The 13,198-nt window shown below is 42.8% G+C and overlaps 1 protein-coding gene across 5 annotated transcripts in view; it reads left to right on the top strand.

Moving 5' to 3' along the window:
- Nucleotides 1-12,383, top strand: part of GJC2 (gap junction protein gamma 2) — a 66,328-nt gene extending 53,945 nt beyond the window's left edge. For 2 of the 5 annotated variants that reach the window (XR_014176842.1, XR_014176843.1), the window contains exons 2-3: nt 6,517-9,578; nt 9,616-12,383. Coding sequence is in view for 1 of the 5 variants with exons in the window: in XM_081971712.1 (XP_081827838.1) it covers nt 6,537-7,796 (1,260 nt within the window). In the remaining 4 variants the exon portion in view is untranslated. Of the gene's footprint in view, nt 1-1,493; nt 1,643-6,516 lie in introns of those variants that run through there. The other 3 variants (XR_014176844.1, XR_014176841.1, XM_081971712.1) reach the window with 3 other exon arrangements.
- Nucleotides 12,384-13,198: the final 815 nt, after the last annotated feature.

The following is a 13,198-nucleotide window of genomic DNA, read 5'->3' as shown; positions in this document are numbered from 1 at the left end:
AACCCCCTGCTCAAGCAGACCACCCTCTTACCACTTCAGACAGTTGGCTGTCCAGTCTCTTCTTAAAAATCTCCAGTGATGGAGCACCCACAACCTATGGAGGGAAGTCCTTCCACTGATGAATTGTTCTCACTGTCAGGTAAGACTTACTGGGTGCCGGGGGGGGGGGGGGGGGGGAGAGGCAGCTGCTTTAATGAGCCTGCACCTTAAAACAGCTCTTCCAACAGCTGAATCGTGGCTTGAGTAAGGTCATTTTTTAATAACCCCGTAATTCCTTAACTCCAGCAAAGTGGCTGCGCTCGCTGACGTGGTTTGCAACATCTTTTCCCCCCATTTTTGTATTCATTTTACACACGACGCAGGGTCCCAATCTGCCTCTTATCATTTGGCAGGCTTCCCCTGTTCTCAAAGGAGTTCTCCCCCCCCCCTCCTTTCGAACCACCCAAAAAAATGCAACTTCTAAATTCATTCCAAAGGAAGCAGAGCCAAATCTTGAAGGAATCCCTTTGTCTTTTGTTTGCAGAAGGACAGATAGATTTGTGTGTGTGTGTGTGTGTGTGTGTGTGTGTGTGTGCGCGCGCGCCTTTGTTACCATGCAGAATTCCAGACATCCTGCTCCGGTCAGTTTCAAGTCTTTTTTTTTTTTCTTCTTCTTCTCTTGATCTGCTGAACACAAGGTACATCCATCACCAAATGCACGGTGGGATTTCCTCTGGACCAAAGTTTTGGCTTTGTTTGAACCCCTGTCCCGTTTTTCGGTATTTCCTTTTCTCCATAAAGGTTTCCACACATGCTCTACATATGGTTCTCATTAGTCATGCCTTCCGTCCTTCGAATCCGTTACCAGGACCCAGACTGGCAGGCTTAATTTTTGAGCTTAGTGGAAGGGAATCAAAAAGCAGAAAGTTAACCAGAGGGATTTTAAAGAGAGCTTAAGAAAGAGGGTTTGGATTTTTTTAAATTTTTTCTCTTTCTTTTTCTTTTTCTTTCCTTCCTTTCTTCCTTCAATCTTGTTCATCTTTTTCCTTCTTTCTTTTTTATCTTTTTTATCTTTTCTTCCTTTCTTCCGTCTTGTTCATCTTTTTTCTTCTTTTTCTTTCTTTCCCCCCCTTCCTTTCCTCCCTCAGTCTTGTTCATCTTTTCTTTCTTCCCTTGCTTTCTTTCTTTTTCCTTCCTTCTTTTCTTTCATCTTTCTTTTTCTTTCCCCTTTCCTTTCTCCTTTCCTTCCCTCGCCTCCCTTTCTCTTTCCCATTTTCAGCAAAATCAATTAAGTCTTAAAGCTAGCCACCTTCTTTTTCTCCCTCTCCCTCCCTCCCTCCTCTTCTCTTTTGATTGACACACTGAGCAAATCCCTCTTGGAAATGCTGTGATTTGGAGACTGTTCTGAATTGATGCCTTTGACTATTTGGAGAAAGGTGGGGAGGGGGAGAAGGGTGGTCTTGCTGTCAGAAAGGCGGAGTCGAACAAGATGCGTTTAAAAGTTTGCCTGAAAGTTTGCCTTCCAAACTGGCAGAAGAGGATTTGGGTTGGGTTTTTTTTTTTTTTGCAAAGCATTGTGTATTTTTAATTTTTTGATGGGGAGGCACATTTTCCATGCAGGTTTTTCTCCTTGAAGTAACGTCTGCTGAAGCATCATTTCTCTGTGAGTACCCGGTTCATATTGATTTGATTCTCCCTTCCGTCTCCTGGTATCATTTTAAGAGGAATTAAGAACAAGCTGTTAAAAAACAACAACAGTCCTGCAATTCTTATAATTTCGTTAGACTCTAAAACTCAACTTTCACAGAGCACAGGGTGTAATGGAATAGGTGGGTTCAAAATAACTTCTCCCCCCAAAAAGCAAAATATTGTGGTTTTAAAAAGGGTTCAAAAAAAAACAAAAAACGAAGTCTTATGGTTTAAAAAACTGTCATATTGATAACATTATAAAGAATTGGTGAATTGCATTGCATTGAGTCTGTGAAAAACAGTTCCCAGGCACTGCTCTGAACATATTGCAATATTTTTCTTTTTTCTTTTTGCTAATGTGAAAGTCTTCCTGCTTTCTTAAAAGACTTCTGAGTTTTTCTCTTGTGGTAGATCCAGAATGAAGCTGCTTGAAGAAAGATAGAGAAAATGCATGCCCTGGAAATATTTTATTTTCTAGCATGATTCTTGCATCCTTTTCTTTCTATCATTCGAGATGTGTGCGTGTGTGTGTGCGTGTGTGTGTTATATATACACATATATAGTTCCTTTTCTGGATATTTCCAAATGGAAGAGTCCCAGCATCGATCAAAAAAATTCTAGAGCAATGAATTAAAACTTTTTAAAAAAAAAATCTATCCATTAAAAGTCATTTTACAGCAATGAATTAAAACATTAAAAAGACTCCATGTTATCAATTTAAAATAGTCCAGGAGCAAACGATTTTTTAAAAATTAAAAACACCTCATTTATCTTTTAAGAATAGTTCTGGAGGAATCTATTAATTAAAAAACGATTCCATCTCCCAATTAAGAATTGTTCTGAAGCAAAAAATTAACTTTTTTTTTATTAAGAAGACCTCATTTATCAATTAAAAATAATTCTGGGAGAATCAACCAAATAAAAAAAAAATCATCTATCAATTAAGAATATTTCTGGAGCAAATCTTATTTTTTTAAAGACACTACCTGTTAAAAAAGCATTCCAGAGCAAACAATTTAAATTTTAAAAAAGCACTCCATTTAACCATTTGCATATTATTCTCGAGCAATCTATTAAAACTTTTAAAAAGATTTTCAAGCAGTAATTAATCCATTTTGGAGTAACAGAGCTTTTTCCTATAGGTAGTTGACGTGAAAGAGTCTACTAAAGGATGTTTCCTAACAGTTCCATCTCAGCTACAGGTAGTCCTCGACTTACAACCACAATTGAACCTGGAATTCCTGTTGCTAAACAAGGCAGTTGTTAAGTGAGGTTTGCCCCATTTTAGACCCTTTCTTCCCAAAGTTGTTAAGTGAATCACCACAATTGTTAAGTTAGAAACAAAGTTGCTAAGTGACTCTTCCTCCCCCATTGACTTTGCTTGCCAGAAAGTCGCCAAAGGGGCTCATATGACACCCCCCCTCAGGAACACAGCAACCGTCATAAATATGAGTCAGTTACCAAGTGTCCCAATTTTGATCTCGTGATCTTGAGGACGCTGTAACAGTCATAAGTGTGAAAACCGGCCACTTTTTTCAGTGTCATTATAACTTCGAGCAGTCACTAAATGAACTGTTGTAAGTGGAGGACTGCCTGTACTATGTGCAGATGAGGGAGACATCCAGGGAGAAAAGCAGATTTTTTTTTTTTTACTTCGGGGAAAGAAGTTAGGGAGAAGAATTCAGCAATGGAACAGTCTTCCTTCTGGAATTGACTGGATATTTGTTTGTTCAAGATGAACTGCTTGAGCAGGGGGTTGGAATAGATGACCTCCAAGGTCCCTTCAAGATCCCAGCCCTGTGATCCTATAAGTAAGGAAAGAGAAAGACAGAAGGGAGATAACTCTTCTTTGCATTTTCTTGCTCTTCTTCTTTCTAGAGTCTCAGCATCTTTTCTACATCGTGGTGACCAAAACTGGATGCAAATACTCCAAGTGTGGCCTTACCAAGGCCTTGTAAATTGGTATTAACCCTTCACGTGATCTTGATTCTATCCCTCTGTTGATGCAGCCTAGAACTGTGTTGGCTTTTTTGGCAGCTGCTGCACACGGCTGGCTCCTATTTAAATGCTTGTCCACTAGGACTCCAAGATCCCTTCTCACAGTTACTACTATTGAGGAAGGTACCACCTATACTGTACCTGTGCATTTCGTTTTTGTTGCCTAAATGTAGAACCTTACTCTTTTCACCATTGAATTTCATTTTATTAGATAGTGCCCAATGTTCAAGTTTGTCAAGATCCTTCTGTATCTTAAGCCTATCTTCTGGAGTGTTGGCTATTCCTGCCAGCTTGGTGTCATCTGCAAATTTGATGAGTTCCCCATTTATTCCCTCATCCAAATCATTGATGAAGATGTTGGAGAGTCCTGGGCCCAAAACAGAGCCTTGGGGTACCCCACTGCATACCTCCCTCCATGTAGATGCAGTTCCATTGAGGACTACACGTTGAGGGCGGTTGGTCAGCCAGTTACGAATCCATCTGGTGGCGATGCCTGCTGCTTTGTCTCTCCGTCCATTTGCCTGCTTAGTTTAGCGGGTATTGTGTTGAAGTGTGCGTCTTTTTGACACGCCGTTTGCATTGTTGTTGTAAACTGCTTTTTATTTGTTATTAAGGGAAGCAACGTATAAACCGATGGTGGGCGTTATTGTAGGTGGTGTAAATACAGCAGCTTATGACTGCAATTGGGGCAGAGCAACTAAGAAAGGCAGTGAGTTGTTAAGTGAGTCGTGCCTGATTTCATCGACCTTTTTGCCACAATTATTAAGTGATTCACATGGTCATTAAACAAATGCAGAAGCCCCCATGGACTTTGCTTGCCGGAAAACTGCCTGAGAAATTCGCAAATGGTGATAACTTTTGCCAACGACACCACAACTGTCATAAATAAATGCCCGTTGCCAGTGCCCAAAATTTTGATCATGTGACCTTGGGGACGCTGTCTGACGGACATAAGCGCGAGTGCCATTTGTAGCTCCCTTTTTCAGAGCTTTTATAACTGAACAATTGCTAAATGAATAAACTGTACGTTGAGGGCTACTTGTACTGAGTAAGTGAATGACTCCAGTGGTGAATCAAACAGCATATCTCAGGCCCTCCACTCAATCCGTGGAGGTACACAAGATTCCGGAATGTTTTTTTCCAGCCTTCCCCTTCACTGTTCATCAACCTGCTGGTCTCCCATCCATATTCCAACCAGGTCCCACTTTGCTTAGCTTTCCAAAGTCACAGCTAATGAAATGCTGCCACCTGTTGGCATAACTGGGCGCGGTGGCTCAGTGGCTAAGACGCTGAGCTTGTTGATTAGGAAGTTCGGCGGTTCAAATCCCGCCGTGTAATGGAGTGAGCTCCCGTTACTTGTCCCAGCTTCTGCCAACCCAGCAGTTCGAAAGCACTGTAGAAAAATAGGAACCACCTTTGGTGAGAAGGTAACAGCGTTCTATGCGCATTGGGCGTTTAGTTATGCCGGCCACATGGCCACGGAGACGTCTTTGGACAGCGCTGGCTCTTCGGCATTGAAACGGAAATGAGCACTGCCCCCTAGAGTCAGGAACGACTAGCACATATGTGTGAGGAGGAACCTTTAGCTTTAAAAACAAAACTATTGAAGGGAAATATATGTGTCCCAGGATAATGTTGGAGGATCCAATCTGGGTTGGTCACTGGGAGCAGAGCTTTAGTCTTGCAAGCTTTCGGACTTGCCATGAAGTCCATCCTGAGATAATTTCTCTTTAGCGGACGGTGTGCTTTTATATGGTGCCTGGTTCTGTGTGGCTTTTTAGTTGTTGATTGGGGTGTTGATGGCTGGCTGTTAAGTCGTTGGCTGTTCTTTCCTTGTGCTGCCAAGCCCTGATAAGCTGGGGATAAATCCGCATTCCTTTTGACTGACGAGGGGCCGTTTCCCAGACTTCAATAACTTCCCTGGCTGTTTTTGTACCTGCTCAGCCAACAATCTTAGTAGTTGTGAAAATGAATGTATGTCCTTGTTCCGAGCAGCTGGGGACTTGGTAGCCCAAGGAAATAACAGCCAACGACTTAATAGCTGCCCAATCAGCAACTGAAAAGCCACATACAACCAGGCGCCACATAAATATTATGCATAGAACAACCCAAAGGTGAGAGAAGTTCCCTCGGGATGGGCTCCAGCACGAGTCTGAAAACTCGGAAGACAAAACCTCTGATCCCAGTGAACGACCAGTTTGGATCCTGCAAAAAAGCCATTGATCACAGCAAAGAATTGAGTTGTCATTAACTTTAATCTGGCACCGGACTGTGATTTAAGTAGCAACAGGGGGATATATTTGGGACACACTATGTATGGGACTCAAGGATCTTTGCTCATAGGGGGAAGAGGGAGGGGAAGAAAAAGAAAGGAGGAGGAATGGAAGGAGTGAGGAAAGAGAAAAAGAAGGAAGTGGGAGGAAAGGAGGAATGGAAGGAATGAGGGGAGAGAAAAAGAAGAAATGGGGAGGGACAGGAGAGGAAGGGAAAGGGAGGGCGGAAGAGGGGAAGCTTACATTGTATATAAGTAGAGCAAACCCCACTCCTTTCTCGCACTGATGATGTTACCTAGTTGGGTCATGAAACATCTGCAAGAACACCATCAAGCTCAGGGAGCATCAAGGACCTCACATTCCTCCTCCTCCTCCTCCTCCCTGCAACTCCCCCTCCCTTTTAACATTGATGATGTTACCTAGTTGGGTCATGAAACGTCTTCAACAAAACAACCAACTCAGAGACCACCAACGACTGCACAGAATGAATGAATGAATGAATGAATGAATGAATGATTCAGTGAATGAAGGAACGAACGAATTCGTATATTCCCATCTCCCTGTTTTTGTCTTACAGGCCGTAAATGATCAGCCCCTATGACCAACATGAGCTGGAGTTTCCTCACCCGCCTGCTGGAAGAAATTCACAACCACTCCACTTTTGTGGGGAAGATCTGGTTGACTGTCCTCATTGTTTTCCGCATTGTCCTGACAGCTGTGGGTGGCGAGTCCATCTACTCAGACGAGCAGAGCAAGTTCACCTGTAACACCAAACAGCCGGGCTGCGACAATGTCTGCTACGATGCCTTTGCCCCGCTTTCTCACGTCCGCTTCTGGGTCTTCCAGATCATCATGATATCTACCCCGTCCGTCATCTACTTGGGCTACGCCATCCACCGGATCGCCAGGTCCTCGGAGGAAGAGAAGAAGAGATTCCGGAGCTTCAAAAAGAAGAAGAAGCAGTTCGTCCTCAACTGGCAGGCGTCCCACCACCTGGAGGACTCCTTGGGTGCCGAAGAAGAGCCTATGATCTCCGAGGAGATGGTGGAGAATGAAGAGAAGGAGAAGACCAAGGAAGAGGAGAAGAAGAAGGGGCAGAAGCACGATGGCCGGAGGCATATCCAAGAAGAAGGGCTGATGAAGATCTACGTCTTCCAGCTTCTCACCAGGGCCTCCTTGGAAGTATGCTTCCTGATAGGTCAATACATGCTCTACGGTTTTGAGGTCCGGCCCTACTATCTTTGCACCCGCGATCCTTGCCCCCACAACGTCGACTGCTTTGTGTCCAGGCCCACAGAGAAGACCATCTTCCTCCTGGTGATGTACGTGGTCAGCTGCCTTTGTCTCTTGCTCAACCTGGCGGAGATGTGCCATTTGGGCATCGGTACCATCCGGGACGCCATTCGCGAGCGGAAGATCCACAACTTCCGGCAGCCACCGTACAATTACGCCGCCTACCTCAAGAACATCTCCTGCCCGCCCGAGTACAACTTGGTGGTCAAGTCAGACAAACCGGCCAAGGTCCCCAACAGCCTGATGGCTCACGAGCAGAACTTGGCCAACGTGGTCCAGGAGCAGCAGTGCACCAGCCCCGATGATAACATCCCCCCCGATCTGTCGACCCTCCATAAACACTTACGGGTGGCTCAGGAACAGCTGGACATCGCGTTCCAGAGCTACAACGGCACTCAGGGGCACAGCCAGCCCTCCAGAACCAGCAGCCCGGGCTCCAGTGGATCCATGGCAGAGCAGAACCGGACCAACATCGCGCAAGAGAAGCATGGGGCCAAGCCCAAAACCAGTTCGGAGAAGGGTAGTGTCAACGGCAAAGACGGGAAAAACTCCGTATGGATTTAGGAAGGAGGAACAGGTCAAAGGGTCCTTTGCATTGGGAGGTGGTGGTGGGTCTCTTCTTTGCTGACGAGAAGAAGGCTGAAGTGAGACACCAACCGGTCGTCCACCAGAGGCCTTTTCTCAGTCCCTTACTTGGTCGATCCCATCTTTCATTTTCTGGGCAAAGCAGAATCTTTGTGCTAGAAGTCCGCGTGACACAGATCCACCCTTGAGGTTTAGCGTTGCTCTTCCAGGGAAGATTCAAACCAGATGCTGGATGGCAAGATGGGTCCTTTGACTAGAGGCTCCGGAGAACAGAAGAAACAGAATTAAATTCCTGTCGATAAAACTTTGGCCCAAAAGCCCAATTTCTCAACCTGCCTTGACGGTTGGGGAATCTCAGGTATAATCCCCCTTTTGAAACAGGTGGCATTTACCGCGTTATCCTTCTTTATCTCTTCTTGTCCTCTTTGCTTGTCCGAGTTTTCCATTTCTTCCTTCTGACAAGCTGCCTTTTTAAAAAAAAAAAAAAACATTAACAAACTAGAGTCCTCCCTCTTTGTTATTTTGACCTTTGCTTCCTATCGAGAACAGGATTGCTTCTCCCAACTTATTGCCAAATAATTTAGATGATGAGTCTTTTCTTTTGAAGTTGGGCTGGAGAAAGGGTGCATTGGAGGGTTTTTTAAAAATCTTTTTTTACCACTTTTCTCCTGTCTCTCCTGCCCTGTGATTGTGGTAAGAGGGGGATGTGGTTTAAATAAATGACATCTGTTGTTCACGAAAAAGACCCCATCACGTGTAGATGGTGGCCTGCCGTAGACCTCTCTGTTGGGATTTTCCTCCCATGCTAAGCAATTGTGGGACTGAACCATAACGTCTCTTCCTGGTGGATGGAATATTTCTTTTGAGGGCTCAAATAATCCCAAACTGAATTAATTTCCAGGTCCTTGGAGGGACAGCAAAATCTGGAGATGTTCCCAAAAATGTTGTATTTCTAAACCGCGGGCCGTATCCGTTGAAGGATAGATTTTAAAATTGAAAACTTACGTAAGTGTGACTAGAGATAACATTAACCTGCAACTTTGGCAGTGGGGTTCCCTGGAGAATGGCTTCTGGAAAGCAAATTTGGTTTTCTCCTAAGAAAATGGGAGTCATTTTCTGGGGTTGGCTTCAGCTACATCATGCTTTTGGGGATGAGCGGCATTTTATTTTTATTTTATTTTTCCTCCTACGCAACTACCCTGAGAAATGAGTTCCAGGAGAGAGGCAGGATGTTTCCTGAAGGATTGCCCCCTGTCAAAGGTTGCAGTGTGAGGAAAATGAATTTAGTCGCAGTTTTTCTCAACCTTGAAGGTGAGAAGACTTCAACTCCCAGAATTCTCCAGCCAGCAAGAGAACAATAGAAAACGTCTTCATTGAATCTTTGTAGAGAAAGGTTAGCACTAAAATAAGATGGCCAGGGCTTGGGCGAGTTATCTTGTATGGAGATAGGGTGCTTCTCTAAATGCCTGCCCATTTCATTCTTCCGTATGGCTTTATAAATGCCATATGTAGCCCAAGAAGAGCTGTGATCCTTGAGACCAATATTCACTTGTCCTTGACTGCTCCTCAGGATGAAGTAAAATGTACATTCTCCTCTGTGGCTGACATGAATATCATGACTCGTAGTAACCGAGGTCTAAATGAAATCAAGGTTTCCTCTTGATGGCTTCATGCGGGCACGAAGAGCAGCATTCCTCAACCTTGGTAGCTTGGAGATGTGTGGGCTTCAAAGCCGGGATGTCCGCAGCTGGGGAATTCTGGGTGTTGAAGTCCACTCATCGTGGCTGGAGAGTTGTAGAACTTGAAGTCCACGTGTGTTAAAAGTTGCTGAGCTTCAGAAACAGGGATGGAAAGAGTAAGGAAGGTGTCCTGGACAGAGTGCAAGAAGATACGTGCAAGCAATTCAGATACCTCCTTCATTCAAATAAAGGGGGAGTTCTTACACTTTCCCTACAAAGAGTGTTGATGTTTAGGCCTGTATTTCTGAACCTTAGCAATGTGAAGGCTGGTGGACTTCAACTCCCAGAATTCCTCACCCTGGCTGGGGAATTCTGGGAGTTGAAGTCCACACCTCTTCAAGCTGTCACAGTCCGATGATCATACTGATCTGGAAATAGATTTCTTGAGTATAATTCATTTGCTACTGTTTTCTTCCAGAACGTTTTGTGTCTCCTTGTCTAGATCTACATCTCTGAGTGGTTTTACAGCTCCCGTTTTAAGTCCTCCATAATGAAGTCTGATCCTGCTTGGCTCTTGAGATCAGCCAAGAGAGACTTAATTTCTGTTTATTCAACCTCCATAAACCTGCTCCTAACATCAGTAAGACCACTAAAGTCCTTCTGCACTGAAGTCCTCCAGAAGCATTAAGTTTATGTCAACTGGGAATTATGGACCTTAGGGCTAGGCAGGAGGTTGGACTAAAAGACCTCAACAGTCCTTTCCAACCCTATTATTCCACGTTGGGGGGAAAACAGCCTTAATGTTATTTTATCCACTGCCAAAACACAGGTCTCCATTTTCACTCCATGAATTTGTATATTGCACAGTTAGTCCTCCAGATTGGTGTCATTGACGCTCACCAGGATGTGAAGACCTCAGAAATGGAAAATGGTTGCAAGCCTCGATCAGTCGCAGCAGGAGGTCTTTAAGATGTCTTTATGGAGTCCACAGTTTCATGTGTTTCATGTACATAACATGAAGTGTCAGTCCTGAGACCCATTTGGTAGTTTTCAGAAGGTTCCACTGACTTGTAGACCATCAAGTTGCCATCGTGAGATTCGTTAAACACCTCAGGTACGATAAGAAGCTAAGTGGCCTCAAGAAGACAAATCTCGTCTGTTGCTACAAATCTATCCAGAGCTCATCCCAAGGGAGAATAAGAAGGTTCAGATAAATAAGAATTATTTTTTGAAGGAAAAATACTTTCTTCCAATGGAACTAAGAAAAATCTATGTTTACAACTCTGCGATGGGCAGAAACAGGTCTCTTTCATTCCTACTCATCCCAAAATGAAGATGTAGCAGTGGAGAATTTTATTAAAAATTACTCTAGAAACTCTGTTTTTGTTGTCAGGTTTGAAAAACAAGCATCTGCTGTGAGGTCTTGTTTTCAAAAGAATAATTCAGCTTTGCCTAGATTGGTCCTGGATGAAAATCATAATTAAAAACAAGCCTACGTTTATGGACAAAAAACAGAACTGTTCAAAATAGGTGGTCCATAGGTACATTCCGTGAGGGGCCAAAACCCCAATTCTGTAATTTAGTTTGCCGGGCTGATCAGGATTCTAGGATTGAAGAGAGACAACTTGGAGATCAACGTAGTGACAGTATTTAAAAAAAACAACAACACAACTTATAGTGAAGGCAATGCTATCTTGACCTGATCCAACTTCCCTCCTTTCTTTTTCTTCATCGGTTATTGGATGATGTCCTTCACAAAAAGTCTTGAAGAAAAGGACATGTTGGTGGAATTAAGTGAATAATTAAAAAAAAAAAATCAGGATCCTTTTGTTTAAGGAAGTATGTATAAATCAGCATTGTGTTTGTTTAGACTGGGATGGCAGGGTAAAATATATATATATATATATTATATATAATCTGTAATTGTTGGCTGTGTCTAGATCGATATGTTCGGAGTCGCCTTCAACTGTGAGATGGGCAGCTAATAAAATATAACAATATGCACCACATAATTAAATCCCTGCATTCTATTATCCTGAATCTTTAGCTGTTAAAAGAGTTTTATACCCAATGCATGGGAAAACGACATACGTCAGAAGACAGAACCAATGTTGGTTTTAAGACTCTTCTTATATATGCCTGCAGTATTAAAAAAAAGCAAATTACTGAAAGATTAATCTATAATAATGCCAAAAAAAAAAAGATTTTTTAACAGTAACTGTTCCAGTCAGCAGTTGTGCTCCCCAAACTGTAAGAATTTTAATCTGTATGTGGTGGTTTTGAGATACCAGCATCTTTCCTCCACCTTTGAGCAGAGAAGACACAACAACTCCTCCCTTTCGACAACTGCACAACCAAAGCCCACACACACACACACACTGCCGTTTGCGTTCCATTCCGCTGGGAAATACTTGAAATTAACTAAATAGCCATAACAAATCTATGCTGTTAACAGTTTTGACCTCTCTCTCTTTTTTAGTCTTTTTTTCTTGTACATTTTCCTCATTTGTCAGTAAGAAACACATTTTGGCTGCATTCACACAACACGTTTCAACGTTATAGAAAGTGGCTGTGTTGACACCTGCTTAAATTTGCTGAACATGAATTTAGAGGAATTCTCCTAGATTTGAAGTATGGAAATCCACCTGGTGAGATTAAAGATTCTTGAGAATTATTAGCTGAGCTGAGAAAATGGATGAATTCACCATATTAAATCTTTTGTGTGAACGCAGCCAGAAACTATGTTGTAGATCCCTAATATGTTTCATTGTAAATGCTATTTACAAGTTGTATGTGGAACCATTATTTACAAACAGTTAACACTTTTGGATGTTCAGTGCTCAATACTAATAAAAATGGAACAAAATGTTCCTTTTGTTTCATCATATTCCGGATGTGGTGGTGCATTTATTTAGGGGAAAAGTTTTTCTAAGTATCGTATAGAATCAGATTTTCCAAACTTTGTCAATTTACTGCATCTTGAGTGTCTCTGTGATTTTTTTTCATGCTGCCCCAAGGAATAACTAGCAGTTTCAATGGAAATAAGAATAAAAATGGAAAGAAACAAAACAAGGTTTTCATTTCATTCTTGAATAGCCACAACTGCTAACAGACTGACAAGAGATATAAAAGTTAGTTAGATCGTGGATTGGGTGGATAGGTGGGTAGATGATTAGATAAAGATGGATGGATGAAAGGATGGGATAGACAGACAGAGACAGACAGACAGGCTGAGCCATGGTGGTGCAGAAGTTAGAATGCAGCAAGCAGTTTGATCCTTACCAGCTCAAGGGTGATTCGGACTTCCATCCTTCCAAGGTCAGTAAAATGAAGATCCATATTGTTAAGTGCATTGTAAACCGCTTCATAGTGCATAGTAAAGCACTATGAAGCAGTATATAAGTCAGGGGTGTCCAAACTTGGGAACTTTAAGACTTGTGGACTTCAACTCCCAGAATTCCCCAGCCAGCATGGCTGGCTGGGGAATTCTGGGAGTTGAAGTCCACAAGTCTTAAAGTTCCCAAGTTTGGACACCCCTGATATAAATGTAAGTGCTACTGAGATGATGGATGGATAAATGGACGGATGGACGGACAGACAAACATTGATTCATGCACCTCTTGGGCAGTATCACAACTCTGAAATCAGAATTGTATACTGCCCCCCATTCACTTTACAGGTGGTCCTCAACTTATGACCACA

This window comes from Natrix helvetica (genome assembly GCF_964273705.1).
Source record: "Natrix helvetica genome assembly, chromosome: Z".
Classification (NCBI taxonomy): domain Eukaryota; kingdom Metazoa; phylum Chordata; class Lepidosauria; order Squamata; family Natricidae; genus Natrix; species Natrix helvetica.
Note: the sequence above shows the minus strand (reverse complement) of the source record. Positions and strands in the feature narration are given on the sequence as shown.